Below are 19,392 nucleotides of genomic sequence, written 5' to 3'. Positions count from 1 at the left end.
AAAAGAAAATTAAGAACAAAGGGAAAACCAAATAACAATAGTGTAACATGCCTTATATTGACCACAACCAACCAACCTCCTCCCAAGATTTTCCTCAATCCAGACGAGACTAATTTTTCTTAATTTTTATGATTTAGTAAATCAAGACTAATAGAAAAAGAGTATTTCTTTTTCAAAGACAAAAATAGACAAAAATAGGCAATTATCAAGACATCAGATTTGAATAAGGAGGAAACCTGATACGAAACCTCCTAATCCTCAATCCATACTCTTTTCATGAAATTCAAAAGCTAGTTTAGCTAAATTGTCAGTCATCCTGATGCATCAGGACCAAAGAGCGTTTACTATTAAACTATCATATAATATTAAACCATAAATTTTAATATTAATAAAAAATATATATTATCATGGTAAAAGTTTTAACATTATATTTGGTATTGATAGATAATCTATAGAAATTTTTAATAATATTTGGTATTAAACATTTTTGTTGATATAAAAATGAACGCTTATCATACCGAAGTCAATTTGGTATTGATAGATATATATTTTTCTATTTTTCTAATTTGTTTATGCTGCATATACTATTTTTCTATTTAAAAAATATATATTTTATTTTTTTGTTAAAAAAAATTCAAATGAAGAAAAAAAAAAGTTTTGTAACATGAAGGATGAAATTTATTATTATTTTTGTCCTTAATTAAGTGGTACAGATTTGACTTGTCCTTGGAACCTACACCTTTGGAAACTCACACACCACCACCACCGTTTTCATCAATTTCTTATCTTTTCTCATTCCCTTCTCTTCTTCCTCAACACACACAAAATATCTCTTCCAATTTCAATTTCTCGTCGTCCCTCATCATGGCTCGTCTCGCGATCGCTGTCGCCGCCGTGCTCCTCGTGGCCCTCTCCGCCTCCACCGCGACGGCGCGTCCCTGCAGGACCTTCATAATCTCCTCCTACTCGTTCCGCAACCCTAACTCCAACACCTTCGCCACCATCACCGAGATCCGATCCTTCACCCCTCTCTACATCACCGACAAACCCACCGGCAAACCCTCCTCCTCCTACGACCTCTTCTTCCCCCACGCGACTCACCTCCCTGAGCCCGAGCGCGTGAACCCACGCGCTCCCCTAGGGTTCGCCTCCGCGTACGATTTCTCCTCCCTCCGCGACCGCACCAAGGACATCCTCAGCGTCGCCCTCGCCCTCCTCTTCGGTGTCGGCTGCGGCGCCCTCACCGCCGCCACCATGTACCTCGTCTGGTCCGTCTTCTCCACGCGCCACCCCACCGCCGCCTTCGACGACTTCTCCTCCGACGAAGACGAGATCGAGAGCCCCAAGAAGCTAGGCTACGTCAAGATTCCTGCCACCGAGACCACCGCTGCTGTCTCCACCGCTCCGGCGCCGGCCAAGGGCTCGGTATGAGAATGTGTCCTCCGTAACCGTATGGTTTTCTATGTTGATTGTTAATAATTATTATAGGTGAATTGAATAGTGAAAGTGTCAAATGGTGCAAACTTTGGCCCTGTATCTGCGTTTATGTTTACTTTTTAATTTGATGTATTTGCGTTTTTTAGTTCTAATTGGCAACTCTTGGTGTTTATTATGGTGTTGGTTTCCTGTGTTGATTGTTTGCAATGCTGAAACCTTGGATATGGAATTGATCGTGATATATATAGTATCATTTATTTTATTGTCATGTGTTGATTGTTTGCAATGCCATCATTATTTTTTTTTTGCAGGTTCTGGTAATATGTGACTAATTTATCTCAACTTTGTGTGTTCGGTGAGCGTTTGAAAAATTGATTTTGCAAAATTGTTTCTTATTCGAATTGATTTTGAAGTGAAATGATTTACTTTTGGGCTTTAACTCGATTAATTTTGAATTTTAAATCAATTATTCTTCACCATGAGACCAAAATATGAACATCTACCTAAAATCAGTTAGTTGGTATTTATTATATTTAACTTGATTTTGGATTACTCAAGCCAAACAGATACTTCTTTGAGAGTTAATGTTACTTGTGGGGGAAACGGGTTTAATTCTGGGTAGAGGTTTTGGTTCTCTGGTATAATTTTGTTGAGTTAAAAAGGTGGATAAGTTACTCTTCCTATTTTGGTCTTATTTTCTTCCCTGAGGTGCTTCTGCATTATTTTGCATCCACTGAACAGTATGATTGTTTATTTTTTATTAATAGTCAAATCAGGGGGCTTCTTATGTCATGAGTGAATGTTGAGGCTTGTCGATAAAGAGCTAAACTAATTGAACTTTTTGAATCAATTGACTATGAATTTGCACGTTGGCTGTGGGACTTGGTCTTAAACATTTTGTAGTGTTCAATGTTGTGGAAGTATTAGCAACCAGTCAGGTTACAAGATGATAATGTTTGGCAGAAGGTACACTGATTATGGTAGAAATTTTTACCTTGTGCTTGTATTATGGTGTTGGAAATAAGGCAAGCTATTTGCATTCAGTTATGGTTATATAGGACACAATCTACTGTGTACAATGGTCTCAAACACACACAATCAACTGTAGTGTGGTTATGAGGAAATTGCAGCCTTGTATAATGTTATTCTTGTTGTGTTGCCCTTTCCAATGATATAGGAAATCAGTGAAATCTTGGGTTTGAAAGGTGATTGTAGTGCTATCTGGTATTTTTGCCAGATGTTGAATTAAAAGCTGGAATTATAAAAATTTTATTAGTTATATAAGCGGTGACTGGTGAGTAACTGTTATGGAAACAATGCATTGTGAATGTGAAGTCAATTGCTGCATGCATATATCTAATACAAGTCATAGTTCATGCCAGAATCGTTGGACTTAATGGTTTATTCAGTTTAATGATAATGTGAAGTGTGGAAAGTCCTGCCTTCATTACATGCCCTAAACCTCTACTCAGTTAAGGTGTACTGTGTTGGTATATATTAGCAGGAACAGATGATTAAGTTGTGTTTTTGAAGCCAGTGTTTTCCCGATTCAATTTATTTTTTCTAAAACAAAGGGAGTATGAAACTGTTTTAATGCGTCATGGTTGTGATGTGGGTACCGGAACTTAGCTCTTGTATCTGATGAACATTCTTTTCTCTTCCACTTTGGAAAGTGTGGCTTTCTACTTGTTCATTCGAGTTGGACATTGACCACTTGAAATTGTTAATGATATTGTGACTGAAATAAGTGCGAGTATGAAAACTGGAGATGTTCGTGTGATTTCATCAAGACTTTTGAATGGTCTTCTTAATTTACTCTTTCGATAATGTTTGTGTGGTTATTTTCAATTCAATAACCACATTTTGGGACTTAGTAAATTACTATTTCATTTGTTTGCAGTTTTTGGGGGATGGGGGGAAGGAGAATGTTTTTTCAGTAGACATTTCGGGGAACATCTAGGATCAGCTTTCGTATTAAAAAATTATTTGTAAGAGTAAGTTGTTATAAAACAGATAAATTAATGGTAAGTTTCTAGCCTATATATACTGGCCGAATAACGAATGACAAAACTTGAAAATTATACCTTTTTAGTAGGTAATTTTTTTTCTTTAGTGAAAAAGTAACTTCCGTTGCCGGGATTTGAACCCGGGTCTCTCGGGTGAGAGCCGAGTATCCTAACCAACTAGACTACAACGGATCTTGAAAATCGACATATTTATTTATATTTTAAAGAATTCAAGGAAACCCTTCGGAGAGAATATTGATTACAAAATCTATTTTTTTGGGATTTGACATTTACATGTGAAAAAAAGGATAAATTATTAAAAACTAAGCATTAGGGTGGTTGGGGGAGACGTAGAAAATGGCGTCGGTTCCAATCTTCAACGGCTTCTTCAATTTCCAAGTTTCTTCTCGGATCAAGGTTCTTTTCCCTTTTTGTTTTTGTTTTTTTTTTTTTTAATTTTTTTACAGTTCTATTCATCTCAAAGCCTTGAAGCCACGTTGATTCTGATCTCTCCATCGTTTAACATTTTTTTAAAATAAAAAATAAGATCAACCCGGACCGGGTTTTCAAAACCGTCCGGGTCACCGGTTTGCACTAGCCCAAACCAGTCCATGTGCATCTCCAATCCAATAGCGTGCTCGGCTCAGACAAGCGACCGAGTTTCAGTCGAACCGGCGGGACTGAACCGATTTTAATAACACTAAGTAATTTAACAAATTTTATTTATTAATTTCTTAATTGATATTTTTGGACTATTAGTTAGCAATATTCTTATATTAATAATACTATCGGTAATTATACTAACCTAAAGTTTGTTTTACTAACCCTTCTACAAAATTACACTTAGTTTGCTATTTACAAAAGGAAACGATGAAGTTCTCCTCCCCCACGAAAAAAAAGGGGAAATAATGTAAAAACTAAATGTAATTGTGCAAAAAATATTTTTATAATAAAAGGTGACAATTTAACAAATAAAAGTAAAGAATGATAAATGATATTTATTTCCATGGAATGGCTCAAAATATAGGAAAAATAAATAAAAAACATCATTACGTTAGTAATGAAAAAGAATGATTGAAAAGAAAAATTCACTAAAAGTGACCAACAAAATTCTCTAGTAAAATTTAATCATCAACAACACTAATAAATATTTCGCAATAATTTTTTGTCTATTTTGTAAGAAAAAAAAACTTTCATACCAAAAATTTATCTGCCATAATCCAAACCCGAATACAGAAAGATGTTTTGCTATTATAACTTCTAAGCAATTAAACTAATACTCGAGACAAACCCTCCAATAAAACATAACCAACAAGTATTGCATAGTTAGTAACTCTTAAAATGTAAATTTAAATCTAATTCAACTCTAAAAGTTAATTCATAAGATAAGAGTTATTCCTCACTTACATAATTTTATCTCTAATCAATATAAGACTTGAATTTTTTCCAATAATAACTTAAAAAAATCACTAATTCAAATAGGTAAATACCAACAAAATAGAAATTTAACAGAGCAGATGACGAATATTACTTAACCGTGCACAAATTTTATATAGAGCTACAAAATAGTAGCATTTAAGAGACATGTCGTATGGTGGGTTGATGGTTTCAATGGCAATATAGTAAAATACTACTCATACATTTTTTGAGGTAAAAGTTCGACCCCTTAACTGGGAAGTGATGGCATTTTAGAATACATAGACAGTTCAAAAGCATAAACAGCCTTCTCTAGTTTCCTATCTAGAGTACATTAGTTCATGCAAAAGTTGAATAAAATATTATGCTAAAATAGCAGTAACACTAACTCTAGCTTGCAGTGCCCCAAGTTCAAATTGGCACAGAAGCATGTCCTAAGGTTTTTTTTAATCATAAATGTATATTTTTCTTCAAATGCTGATAGTAATAATGAGGGTGAGAGGGGGGAACAGATCATACACAACATATTCCAACTTAAGTAATAAAAACATGTAGAGAAATTCTCTTGACCATGGGGTCTGAAGGAATACATGTTTCAATTTTCTCAGTACTCAAGTGAGCCAATTGATGGTGGTCCAGAAACTATGTCCTGAGACTCGGCACCAGTGCCATTTAGCCTTTGTCCTGAACCTAATGCAAGGGATTCTACCGCTTGTTCCCCCATTTTCTGAATGTCTTCAGGTGAAAGTATTTTGATATACCAAACATTATTGACGAATGATCTACACGATGTAAAACACATAACAATGAAGAAAATGTCAACAAACATAAACCAAGTGAAATAAATTAGCATAGCATTTTTTTTTAAATAAGAAATTAATGATGGAATATTTCAATGACAAAGCAAGTTCATGAGTAGAAGCCTAGTGCAATTGAAACTAGGTACTTACTCCCACGGATCATCTCCAAGGAGAAGAACATCATTCTCCCTGTCAACGAACACAAGCTGCCAGCCTGATCTAAGAGGGTCTTCTAACTTCCCCTCAATTCCAAACATCTGAGCCAACTCCTCGCGTAGTTCATGATAGCTGCTGAACCTGGATATGTCAAGTGAGCGCCCAACTGACCCTGATTTGTAAACCTGTGAAATGACAAAATTAAGCAACTAGATTAAGAAAAAAGAAGGGCTGAAAAGGCTGCATAATACTTGAAAATCATACCTTGACAAAGGTTTGACTCTGGTTTTCTGGGTCAACATGCCCTGCGCTTTGCAACAACTCCGATGAATCCATGCAACCATATAGAGAACCCTGGAAACCAGAATCCGCTAATGGCATTGTTGATGAATTAGTGTCAGCAGACGAGGTGGTGTAACCAGGGACTGTGATGGGGAGAAGGCCAGATGAATCAATATTGACACCAAAAAGCGTAGAATTTTGGGCATCCGAGTTACAATGTGGTAGCACCATTGCAGAATCTTTTCCAGAATATTGTGCATGTGACACAGTGCCTCCATAGGTGTTGACCTGCACAGGTGCATATTTTTGAGTCCATTGCTGTTGCGGTAACTGTTCAGTCAGCAAGGACAGACTGCTCCTCGATAAATTCAAGAGACTGCCACTTCCTTCAGGACAAAGTGAACTAAGCATGTTTTGCCCGGGAGAAACTGAAGCAGGGAACTTCATGCTCGAATCCAAGAAATCCGGTTTTGAATATGATGGTGAAGGAATGCCAGAGTGTTGTCTCTGATGGAGTTGATCACTCGGAATTAAGAGCGAGTCTTGATAAGTATGTTGCTGCTGTTGTGCTTGGACTTCTTGATTGTTATGTGGTTTCTGAAGGAGGTGCTGAGAGAGGTTCTCTGTCAACACGTGAGCTTGTGGCTGCAGCATGTTAGAAGACACAGATTGTTGAATTGGTTGCTGCTGCTGAAGTTGCAAAGGAGAATTACTGTTTCCAGATTGTTGAAGATAGTGGTAAGGCTGCTGAAAATTCATCATTTGTTGCTTCATGAGATATCCACTACCTAAGTTCTGTAAACCAGCTGCCAACATGGCTTGGTACTGTTGATTCTGATCATTTCCTAGTAAAGTTGGATCCAGTCTCTGCTGCATCCAGGGCAACATACCAGCTCCTTGAAAATTTAGGGAATTGAGACCTTGGTCTACAGGTCCACCTCTCATCCACATTAGCCCATTAGTAGCTTCATCTCTCCCATCTGTAACAAGATTTTTAGTAAAGAAATGAGGCAAAAGAAGACACTCAATAACTATGTCATTTGCTTGGAAAAAGAAAATATAATCCCCAGGTTGTGTACACGGAGTGGAAGGAATATATGAAAGCTAAAACACTAATTTGGCTAACTTGATTACCAATTTATAATTAACTTTTAGAAAACACAAATAGAACATTTCTTATCATATATACAACATTTTATTCCAAAAATATTAAAAAATAAAAAATAAATCACATTGGGTTTGGACAGAAGGAAGAGACTATTGAAAATGTAAAATTTTCCCTTTAGTGGGTGGAGAAAGGGAGGAATGTAAATATAAACTTAAAATTTCAGTATTTATCAAAAATTCACTTCAACCCTATGAAGCATAGAGAAAAAGAACTTGAATAAGCATATTTAAGGCTGTCACAATATGTTTAAGCATTTAATAATCCATAAAGTTTTGAATAGAAAGGATCGAAAAAAGGATAGGATAAGTCTTGGATATGCAACACAATATAACATAACAGATAAGCATACTAGACATATTAGATAAGCACATGGAACCAAAATGCCAATATTTAGGATACTTGCTTCTTAGATCACTAGGAATAATTTCAATTTTCATTTTTTTACTAAAGAAATGAACAATTCTAGTTAGAAATGTAAATCGCCAATTTAAAGCCCCATCCAAATAAAAATAAAAAATCCTTTTATTAATAAAAAATACGGTGTACCTTACTAACACTCTAGTTGGTAATTAGAACAACATCTATAAATAAAAAAGTCAGCATTGAGAAAAAAAAAATACCATGCAAAGATGAGGTGCCAGGATGCCATGGACGTTTCAGTCTGAGGGGAAATAATGATGGATACATCGGGAATGTTGTTAATGGCTCAATTTCCCACAGAGACACTCGTGGTTGTCTCTCTCCAGCTGTTGATTCATCCCAACCAACCTATCCACAACAGGATAAAGATCAAGTAATATCAAATCTCTTAAAATATCTAATGAAATCAAAGCCTGAAACTTATAATATGCTATTGGCATAGATCAGTCTTTCTCTTTCAGGACAATCACAAAGGACCGTAGTGTTATGCCTAAAATTACTTTATTTACGTACTAGTAGTAATAATAGGAATGAAAACAAAAAATCAGTAGAACAAGATATGACATGGTAAGAGGAAATGAGAAACAACCTAGATTTGCATTTATAGTTACCTGTGTATCATACAAGCAACAAGAAACTAAAATGGCTTTTCAAAAATAAATTAATTTGTTCATAGCTTCAAATGACACTTTTCTTAATTGAACATTCATTTATTAAAGCTGTAGAAAAGCCCTTGATTGATAGTATAATTTTTTTTTCCCATTTTAATGGGGGTGTGGGGTAGGAGGAACCACATATTAAATTGAATATATTCTAAATTTGATATGCTCTGCTCCATCGAAGGGTTATTTCAGGTATAGCTGAACAAAAGGGAAAATAAGACTATAGAAATGATGGAGGCAATATTACAGACACTGCAATAAATCCTATGGTTTGATGAGAAAAAAGAAATACCAAATAAGCTGGTCAGATATCTAAAATAACTACATCCTTATGCAGTCTATATAACAAGGTGTATAATTGTGAAGTGGTATGCACTGCTGCATAGTCTTTTGAATACATTGCAATGCATTCTTCCTTACCTTGACAGAGCGCCAATGAGAATTTGGCCACCGAACAGAATCCAAATCACTTATGCCAGTTATTGTACCCATATACCTTCAAAAATAAAATATGACACTTGGATAAGCAAAGGAAAAAATTGTTTGGCGTAGCATTACAAGAGAATAATATTTTTCCACTAGGTTTCCACTGCCTTCAGATTATAAACCCTAGGTTTTAGGCTCATTTACCAAAATAAATAAAAACTAATAGGAAAACAGTACAGTTCCAGACTCCCAAATTTAGTAGTTGGCATATACTTTCTTCAGATTGCAGCAGCTGAAGTTTTTCTCTCACATACCAACTTAGAGCTAGCCAACCGTGCAATTGACCTATATGATATTTCCCACTACTATGTCCTTTGCTACAGCTTGCATGGCTTTTATAACCAGGCAAGGCTCAAATTACTCACCAGTTCACCAAGAAACTTGCACACATTTTATTGCAGGCTAAGCCAAGCCATTACTATCTTGATTTATTTAAAAGAAACAGATTCTGTATTAAATATGTCTATATCTGAAAAATACAATTAACTAATGTGTGCAAGTACCTGCGGACACTTGACTCTTCAGTCTCAAAAAGCATCCTGAAACGCATACCAACAGAAATACGTGTATGGTACACAGCTTTGATATATTTTGAAAGTGGTATGACGAACTCAGATGGACTAGCCCTGCCAATGATCTAACTGTTAAAATAAGCATTATAATTTCTTATAAAGAAGTATCATAAGTGCAAATGTAGACAACATTCTCAACCTTGGATTATAAAACACAGTAAAACAGCTATTGGTTGCGGCAGCATGGGCAGCAGCTGCAAGAAGTCCAATATGCATGCTATCACTGGATAGAACTGATGACGGCATTACAGTTTGCGGTCTATTGGCACGACGTATTCCCAAAAGGAGCTGGTTCTTCTCATTCCTAAAAGTAAAAATACATAGAATAATCGATCTAAAGCATTCAGAGGGCAAGAAAAGGTTGCTTAAGGAGGTAAGAATACCATATGAAAAGCACAGAATCTCCAGCCACAAGTCTCTTGGCACTAACAAATATACTCCAGCCTGTAGTAAGAAGGTGTCGTTTTGGCTGTCCTGAAATAATATGAATGCAACAAGCACATCAGCAAGTGCAGAAAATTCTATTGAGCTAAAAGTTTGTGATCATGTATAAGTAGTACAATTAACAATGACAATTGTACACATCTCCAATTTAACAATTGTGAACTTAAAGTTTAATGCTTCTGTTGTAGTAGAATGAATGACTCTGAAACAAAAATATAAACAGCCAAAATCATGACATTAATTTAAAACAAGGAAACGAAAAAAAAATTTCTCTTGCACAGTACAACTAGCAATAACCAAATATTAAGAGGATTGAGATATGCTCATAATAGTTGTATTGATACAGTTGATGGATTTGCATGCACATCAGTGAAACTTTTGAAAATTACAGAAGAAAAAATCTAGCAAGTAGTAAGCAAAATATATCTGACACAAGTACAAACAGGAGGATTCCCAGATTCTGTTCATTTAAGATAGGCTACATTAATCTGCACTTCCCTGTACTCTTTCAAGGTTTTTAAATAGGTCCCCGCACCCCAAGTTTAAAAATTATAAAAAGTCATCATAGTTTCAAAAAAATTTAATTGTGTCCTTGTAGGGACCTAACAATAATCTAGATTTAGGGACCACATTGGAAACATTTTTAAAACTATAGGGCCTATTTGTAGTTTTTAACCTACAAGAACTCATTTAAAAATTACTGAAAAAGTATAGGGACTTTTCAGATTAGAAAAATATCATTAAGATATACTAGACATTGCTGACTAATAAAGTCCCTTGCCTCAAAATCTTAAGCAAAAGTCCCTAATCCACACAATAAACTAACAACTAACAAGATCATGAGACTTGAATCAATAAGGAACTAGAATACTACCTCGAAAAATATGTCGAAATTTCCATTCAGCATCATGGAGATCCCTAGCAATTAGTTCCTGTGCTGGTGGTTGCAGCGAGAAATCCTGTATAGCATGCAGATATAAGATAATGCATCTATACCCAACCAGAGTCAAACACTGGCAAAATATGAAACCTACCAGTGGAGGAAAAACTTTCTCAGCTGCACGACGAGGAACAGAGAATCCCCCATGCGTGCTGGTGTCACTGGCCGTTAATGTCTTGCAAAAATAATTTGACGGCTGCTTACTTGGAATGCCCAATTCCATAGAAAGAAATGTATCCTTCTGCTCTTGCTACATCCAAAGTGAAAAAAGAAATCTCAGCTCCAGAATCATTAAGAGAACTTCACAACACATACATTGAGCTAATCAAAGAACAAAAGGATACCGGAGTCAATGGCTGCAATGTCATTTGAGCATATACTTCATCCGTTTCAACATCTGCCTGAAAATTAACACATACTCCAGTTCACTGAGTTTACTCTAAATGTAGGCAATCATACCTCATACATAACTAAAAGGAAAAAGATAGTATACCCACATGCATTGTGACATTATGAAGTTGGCAAATCAACTGGGGTGGCAAGCTAGGGTAATTGGGAATGTGTCCATCAATTTCTCTGTTAGTTGTGGCAGCAACCTGGAATCAACATTCAACATCATATGCATCTCAGTTTCCATTTACAGAGAATCTATTGAATTGGTTTCAACATCAAGTTTGCAAGAAACCATCCAGTATCTTCTGTATTATGCAAATTGACACAATCTAGAGTAGAGTAAGTAGTCAAAAAAAACAAAAAACCTGCTCACTATGACCCTGAGGGAAGTAAACCACACGAGTCCCTGCAGTTGGTAGGGACACCAGGGGGCCCGCGCATGCATGCCATAGCTCAGAATTCAGACACTTCTTCTCCCCTCCTAACCATCATTGCTCACACATCAATCAAATTATCAAAAAGAGAAAAGGAAAACAAAAAACTCACAAGCATGTCCAAGCAACACAAAAGGGGGTATGAAAGGGACACCTTACATTTATATACAAGTATGACAAGAAGCCAAACTTAAGAGCACAGAATGTTAGCTCAATTTAACAAAAAAAATATTAATAAAAAGACAAAAGGAGAGAATTGGAATAGAATGGATACCTTCATGTCCCTGCTGCCCCAACCCTGATGTTGAAAGCTTCATATAATCAAGCTTTACCTTCTTTTGTTTTTCTCCTTTACACAAAGACACACTAGTACTTATATCAACCAATCACATAAAAACATGAAACCCTAGCTCAAAGCAGCCACTACCCTCAATTTGCTTCAAGCCATTGCACAAGCATTCCCCAACATTCTCCTCCACCATGATGATGCCAATGCATTCACTCCATAGTCCACACCCCCCACAAAATACAAAACAACCTTAAAAAAATCAAACACCACCCAAATCCAAAAACCACAGCAGCCCAACAAATTCACTCCCACCTTAGAAACCCCAGAAACAAAACAATCCACCACACTTGCAACAACAACCAAAGTTTTTTTTTTTGGCTCTTTTTTTGGCAAATTCAAAGCAGAAAGCAAACCCAATTGAAGTTAACCTGCAGCAACGGCGGCACGTTCCCCGAGATCGCCATGGAAGCTGAGAGTGAAGTGTGGTGTTGAAACTAAAGGCTCTCTTTTGTGGCCTATCACTTTCGATTGAGACCCAAGTCAGGATTTTTGCCTTTGAACCAATGTAGTGAGAGAGAGAGTTTGAGTGTGTGATGAGAGAGGAGAGAGAAAGTGACAGAGAGAGAAAAATAAAAGAAGGGCTTTGCCATATATAAGGGGGTCCCGACCAAGCTGGACATGCTGCAGTAGAGAGAGAAAGCGTAGGAGAGAGAAAATCCATGTTAGAGGGTTATGGGCTGATGAAGCAATCTCAGCCGTTGGATCCTCCGTACCTGAAAATCTAGACCGTTGATTTGGAGTGATGTGACAGCAGGCATGTGCCACCATCCTTCACCGGTCGCTGTGAGAAGTACGTAGTATAGAGAGAAAAATATTAGTACCATAAAAATAATTGTTATTACTATTATTATTTAAAAAAATTGAAAAAAAAAATAAAATATGTGTGAGAGAACGGTAAGCGCGTGCTACGCAAATGGATGTTTGAAGGGTAATAACTAATAAGTATAAGAAAAAGTTTAAAGCAAAGAGATTATCATCATTGAAAGCTATGTATACCATAACCACTTTTCTCCCATTTGTTTCAACGCATGGAAAATGGAGCATATATACATGAACATATTTTTTTTCTTACCTTTTTCTTCAATAGTGTAGATTTAGTTCTTATTGATATTTATTGTTTAATTTAGTTTAGGCTTCTTGAAATTATTTTAAATAATTTAATTTAGTTTTCAAATTTTTAAAAAGTTCAATTTCATTCTCATATTCTTAAAAATAAATCAATTTAATCTTTACATTTTTAAAAGATTTAATTTGGTTATCAAATTTTTAAAAATAAATCAATTTGATTCTCAAATTTTTAAGAACTTGAGAATCTAATTCAATTATTTAAAATAATTTGGACATTAAATTTATTTTTTTAAAAGAATAACTTGAGGATCAAATTGAAACTTAAAAAAATTTGGAGATTAAACTGATGATTTTAAAAAACTTTTGAAGACCAAATTTAAATTTTAAAAATTTGGAGACCAAATTAATTTATTTTAAATAATTTAGAGACCAAAATAATAATTAAGTATTTAGTGTATTTGAACATAATTGATTGTTTTTAGTAACTTTAGAAAGAAAAAAAAGAAGCAAGCTATTATTTCTAGGAAAAATAATTTTTGTAAACATGTCTTAAGTTTTTTGAGGGGATGTCTTAAGTATGTTGCTGTAATAAGGGAGTTCAAATTTTGTTAGAGTCAAATCTGAAATATTTATTTTGAATGAAGTTGCACTTGCAACTGAATCAATGTATTAAACATTAATAAAAAAAATGATTGTATTAATTGTTTATTGATATAAAAAACATTGAATTACAATAAAGAATATTTGAAATAAATTAAACGCATAATTATGAAAATAAGTAATATTTTCTTTATTAGTATGGTCTAACTCAATTGATTAAGTAATGTGTATAAATTGTAAAAAAAATTATATTCATCTTCAATTTTTATGAATAAAAAAATAATATTTTCTCTATTTTAAAATAAGTGTCATTCTATATTATTGTTTTGCACAAACTACAAAATTTGATAAATAGATAAAAAGAGAATTATGATTTTACAAAACTAATGTTAATATTAATATTACATTGAAAAACTAAAGTAACCCTTATTAACGGTATTAGTGAAAAAAAAATAAAAGCTAACATAACATTTATTTTGAAACATTTTTTTTAGATGCAACACTTATTTGGAGATAGAAGGAATGCTTTTTTTTTCATATTTATGCTATTTTGAAAACAACCTTATTCGAGCAACGATCCATCTATGAAAAAAGTGATAAATAATAGAAGCACCCTAACATACCTTTATTCCTTGAATATTGCCTTTACCTTCAACCTTTTTTTCAAGAGATGAGACTTAATAAACAAAAAAAAAAAAAAAAAAAGAAAATGAATCTCCTTGGTGCAAACCTTGCCCCAAAGTAATAAGTTCAGTACTTCATTATTAATCAACCAAAATTGAATAGTTAACACAAAACATTGCCCCGTTTAATCCACTTCTGATCAAACTATTTTTTCCTCATTATATCTTGTAAAAATCCCTAGTTCATCCAGTTATAGGCTTTGCTAATGTCAATCTTCAATGCTAACTTCTCCATGGTGACCTCTTACCTTGCAATTCATATGGTGAACTATTTCATTAGATATCAATATGTTATCCAGGATAGAACACCATTACTACTCTTCATAAAACATATTTGGAGATAACCTTGTGAAATTTGTTCACCAAAGCTTTGGAGATAATTTTATGAACAAAATTACACAATGTGATAGGTCATATCTCCTTCATAGAGTTGGAATTTTTGCACTTGGGAATATGTACTATATTTGTCTAGTTGACATTTGGTGGAAACACACTTTCCTCAAACCAAACTAGCATGCTTGCGAAATTTCCACACCACAAATATCCCAAAAATGTTGGATGAACGCCAGATTAAGTCCACTAGGCCCTAATGACTTATCCGGGTGCATACTAAAAGGATTTGCTTGAATTCAATCATCTTGAATGAGACAGTCAAATTGAAGTTATCAGTGTCTGATAGTATTGTTTGGACTGCATTAATAACCCTTCCATGGTCAACTATTTGGCTTTCAAACAATTTTGTGAAATATTCTCTAGCAAGGGATTTAATGCCCTTCTGATTTTCAATCCAAAATCCATCTTTATTCATTAATCTATCAATCTTTTTCCTAAGTTTCCTATCAATAGCACTTGCATCGCAGGATTTGGAATTATTATCATCGTCCCAAAGCCAAAAGACTTTAGCTATTTGTCTTTAGGGAGCTTTTTCTCGAACCAATAAATTAGATCTCGTTCGGGGTAGTTGTCAGTTTTGTTTTATGGTTTTAAAATTCGTCTTGAAAACAAAAACATATTCGGATGAAATAAAGTTGATTTGGTTTTTTTTTTTTTACCTAATTTGAAAACACTTTTCTTATCATTTTGAAAACAATAAAAATAGGTTTTCCAAGTTTTGGTTTTAATTTCATAACTCCAACTTCTTTGTCATCTCTCTTCACGCTCACCCACCCCTTTCTCTCAATGTCTCACCTTCTTTCTTCCTCTCATTGTCTCTCCTTCACTAGATCCAATCTTGAGGGCTGCATGTTTCTGGATCTTAAGGGCACACGAAAAATTAGATGAAGAAAGGATAATAATTAGATCTAATTCATAGCATGTGCCAGAGGAATTGTGCTATTGTGGAGGCATGTTGATGGTGGTTGTGGGTAGAGCTGAGAGGATGACGAAAAATCAATAATTTGGAATTAGTTTTGGGAAATTTCTTTTTTCTATTTTCAACAGGGTTTTTAAATCAAAAGTTCAAAATTAATAACACTAAAATTGATTTTGATTTTACAAAATTTCAAAACTAAAAATAGACAACCACTTCAAATTAAAAGGGGCCTTAATAACCCTACTTTTAAGTTGATTAAATTTTCTCACTACCTCCTCATCCTAACAATCTCTATAACCATCCAATTATTTTTTGTAGTCGTTTATATCTTCCTTGAAATGCATTTTCAGTGTGTTCCTATAAATTATCCCATCAACCTTGTGGCCAATTGATCCATTTCTTCTTCTCTTTTTATTCCCTTGAATTTAACTTGTCCCATCATTCATCTGCCTTGGTATTACGTGTGTCGTTGAAACATTCAATAGCTATATTCTTTCCCAAATTATGTATAGGTTAAAATCAACCTTCAAAAGAGTTAAATGATAGAGCTTATATGAAATTTGAAATACGTATTAAAAAACTTATGAAAAAACCAAACAACTAAATTGCTCAATATAACAAAATTTTATTTTCAAGGCTGCCAATCTTACCACGAGGTTGTCATTCTATTCATTCCTTTAGTTTATAATAGTAAAACCTTATAAAATCTGAAGTAATTAAATTCTTATGAATAATGTCACGCATATTCCAATTAAATTAAACAGAGTAAGTTTCAATGAAGTAAAAAAGTCCATATATATATTTTTGTTTTTGATACACATCCATGCAAAAGAAAACAAACTACCCTTGCATTAATACTACGTGATGTGTTATATGTCATTTAGCAATCATTTGAAACCCATGATTTCAGGGGGAAAAAATCACTTCACGCAAGAATATACAAATATTGCCATATTTTCTTTTATTTAAATAAATGAAAAGGTAAGGAGATAGATTTTTTTAATTTTTTTTTTCTTATGGGACTGGGACAAAATTTCTGTACATGTAAATTAATTTGTTTCAACTAACTTATTGAGATATATTTTTTTTTTCTATTTTCCTGAAAAAATAAAAGTAAAATTTTCTCAAAAGCACCTGTATGGCCAAATATGTACTAAATCATTCCACGTGAAAATTAAAGATTATAAATGATGAATAGTGTGAATAGAATAAAAGCATACACTATATTTGTATCATGTCTTGCAACCTTAAAATGATCATTTGACTTGGATTTTTACAATGATGGTATAAGGAGCTTAATAGTAATAATATTTTACGGTACGCAGAACATTATTGATTGCAAAGTCTTAAACTAATATTGGAAAAATTGTTGAACATTATTACAGTATCTTATGAATATATACGCCATACGTCCACCAGCATGACCAATGTACTATAAAACTATTCACGAAAAAATGTACTATAAAAAATTTCAAAGAAAAATTAAAGTGTATATTTTTTTTAAAGAAAAAATTTACGAGGAATGGTAATGACATTCTTTGTAATATTTTTTTTCTAATACTTTGTATGATTGATTGAATATTTATTGAAATCACAAATTTTAGTTAGTCTCAGAAGAAAAAAATCATTTAATAAAAAATGAGATCCATCAAAATTAATAATTTTTAATAAATTTCAATTAATAATAAAAAGAGTATTAGAAAAAAAATGTGAAAGAGAATATTTAAGAGAGTATAACTATTTTTTTATATTTTTTTTCGATGAATATCATTGTTAATTATAGTTTTTTCTTTCCTTAGGGAAGAAAACAAAGAGGGTATGTGGTGAAAATAAGTCAAATGCAGGATTGACGTTCACATGCATCTTTGTCTTGTGGGTCACTGATGCCAAACCCTTCCAACTGTCATTTAAGCCAAGAAAGCATATTAGTGCAATGTTTGTTACAATTTTTTAACAAAGAATACGAAAACATTAAATTTGTTGAAAATCCCTTCAAAGTGTGCACATAAATAGTCAATTTCGATTGTGATTTCAATTTTAGTTTCCCCTCAAGTGTGAAAAATTGTAAGACCAATCATGGCTAGGAAGAAAGTTGTCGTGACTGTGTGAGACATGAATAAGTTGATTTTGTTGGCTTAGAAATTAGTGTGATTACTATTTGGTTTTGATGTTGTTTCTGTGACATTAACAAGAATAATTGAGTTTTGTACTTTTATAATCTCCCCCGTTGTTTCTATCAATCTTTTCACATTGATAAAACTAGGTATTGTTGATAGGAGACATGACTAGTTTTTTCTTACTAATAAGGAAACATCCAAGTTAATTCACGTCTTCCAAATAAGTGACGGTGTTTGTGTAGTGGGGTTTTGGATTAATCATAGTTAATAAGAGTTAAAGGCATGTTTAATAAAACTTCTAATACACTTTTTACTGTTTAATATTTTAAGAAGAGCAAAAAAAAGAAAATAAAAAAGGGAAGGCAATAATTTCGTAACGTCAACAGATGACTTCAATTCCTTACTTCTCATAAAAGGGCAAAAATAGAGAGAAAAAGAGAGGGAAACGAGGTGGAAGATTGTAGAAAGCCTGAAACTATGATTACTAATACTAATTTTTATTTTAACTTCAACACGCATAAAAAGGTAAAAATGATAGTGTAATTAAACAGGGAATGAAATGATGCCCAACTTCCTATATATATATATATATATATATATATATATATATATATATATATATATATATATATTTTGGGATAAAGATGGGACCTAATTTTATTTAACATACTACATATGATTAACATAGTACAATAAATTTAATTTACTTTATACGTTAAATAAGTTTGGTTCCACAATCGGAATCATGAAATATTCGAAGCAGTTGGACTCAAGTGGGCTTAAGCTAGTTGTTTTAGTCTAAAAATATGAAAAAATGGGTCAAAGATTTAAAGACAAAAAATGTAAATTAAATGACTTATGCTATTGTTTACACATAGATATGTTGATAAAGTTAAATAATAATTCTGTTAATATATTTTCGTGATGGGAATATCATTCTTAATGTCGTTAGAAAGCTCGTTTACATTTTGATAACCTAACCACCAGTTTCATTCTTTCTTACCAAACTTCACTGCACCCTGTTTGAAAGGGATCGAGAGGCAAAACATAGCATGACTTAATTAATACCAAACATTTTAAAGAAAAAAAAAGACATCTATAAATTGCACAAATTAAAGTATGTGTCTAATATAAATTATTAATAAAAACTTGCAGTAAACAAATTTTTGTTTATTAAAATTATTGAATATAAATAATTAGCTAAAATATGAAATTTTGATTAACAAATTTTGAATGAAAGTGAGTTTAATAATTTACAAATCCCGTTCCCATAATTTTTTTTGAGAAAATTATTAATTTAAAAATTTAAATAGAAAATTTGATTAAAAATTTCAGTATAACAATTTAAAAAAGAAATCAATTCTATTTTTTAAGGAGAAATTAATTCTAATAAAATAATTGAAATATTAAAATTACATACTTTCATTAGTTAAATAACGTTCCCGAACGATATATTTAATACTAAAATACAAGAATCAATTCTTCTTATTCTATCACACGTTCTAATATAAAATCTATTGTAAAAAATTAATTTAAATATTAATCTCAATTAATTCAATAATTTAAATTTAACTAATTATATTAAAATCAATGTGAATTTTGTCAAGACAATAATAAAGCAAATTTGGCGTCCATACAATTTGGCTT

The 19,392-nt window shown here is 33.0% G+C and overlaps 2 protein-coding genes and 1 non-coding gene across 3 annotated transcripts; 1 reads left to right on the top strand and 2 right to left on the bottom strand.

Annotated features, from left to right (window-relative positions):
• Positions 1–711: 711 nt before the first annotated feature.
• Positions 712–1,705, top strand: LOC114396712. Its single transcript, XM_028358834.1, has one exon. The coding sequence runs from the start codon at positions 865–867 to the stop codon at positions 1,429–1,431; it is 567 nt and encodes a 188-aa protein (XP_028214635.1). The 5' UTR covers positions 712–864; the 3' UTR covers positions 1,432–1,705.
• A 1,857-nt stretch (positions 1,706–3,562) lies between these two features.
• On the bottom strand, positions 3,563–3,635 carry TRNAE-CUC. Its single transcript has one exon. It is a non-coding gene; the product is annotated as a tRNA-Glu (tRNA).
• Positions 3,636–5,033: 1,398 nt separating this feature from the next.
• On the bottom strand, positions 5,034–12,538 carry LOC114396669 (auxin response factor 8-like). Its single transcript, XM_028358764.1, has 14 exons — positions 11,891–12,538; positions 11,548–11,663; positions 11,287–11,385; positions 11,134–11,190; positions 10,884–11,039; positions 10,724–10,808; positions 9,789–9,879; positions 9,545–9,709; positions 9,337–9,459; positions 8,768–8,843; positions 7,886–8,033; positions 6,080–7,077; positions 5,810–6,000; positions 5,034–5,641 (listed from the first exon to the last, which is right to left on the bottom strand). Exons 1-14 carry the CDS (start codon positions 11,931–11,933, stop codon positions 5,464–5,466), a joined length of 2,526 nt encoding a protein of 841 aa, XP_028214565.1. The 5' UTR covers positions 11,934–12,538; the 3' UTR covers positions 5,034–5,463.
• Positions 12,539–19,392: the final 6,854 nt, after the last annotated feature.

The sequence above is a fragment of the Glycine soja genome, chromosome 18 (assembly GCF_004193775.1).
Source record: "Glycine soja cultivar W05 chromosome 18, ASM419377v2, whole genome shotgun sequence".
In the NCBI taxonomy this organism is placed as follows: Eukaryota; Viridiplantae; Streptophyta; class Magnoliopsida; order Fabales; family Fabaceae; genus Glycine; species Glycine soja.
This window is presented reverse-complemented; position numbering and strand designations above follow the sequence as displayed.

Bases quoted from the DNA above. Each gene is read 5' to 3' on its own strand.
- LOC114396712 (XM_028358834.1), top strand. From the start codon at position 865: ATGGCTCGTCTCGCGATCGCTGTCGCCGCCGTGCTCCTCGTGGCCCTC.
- LOC114396669 (XM_028358764.1), bottom strand. From the start codon at position 11,933: ATGAAGCTTTCAACATCAGGGTTGGGGCAGCAGGGACATGAAG. The intron at 11,386-11,547 runs GTTTTTTGTTTT...TGTTGATTCCAG, and splicing joins CTCAGGGTCATAGTGAGCAG to GTTGCTGCCACAACTAACAG. The intron at 9,880-10,723 runs GTAGTATTCTAG...ATATTATTTCAG, and splicing joins ATTTCGACATATTTTTCGAG to GACAGCCAAAACGACACCTT.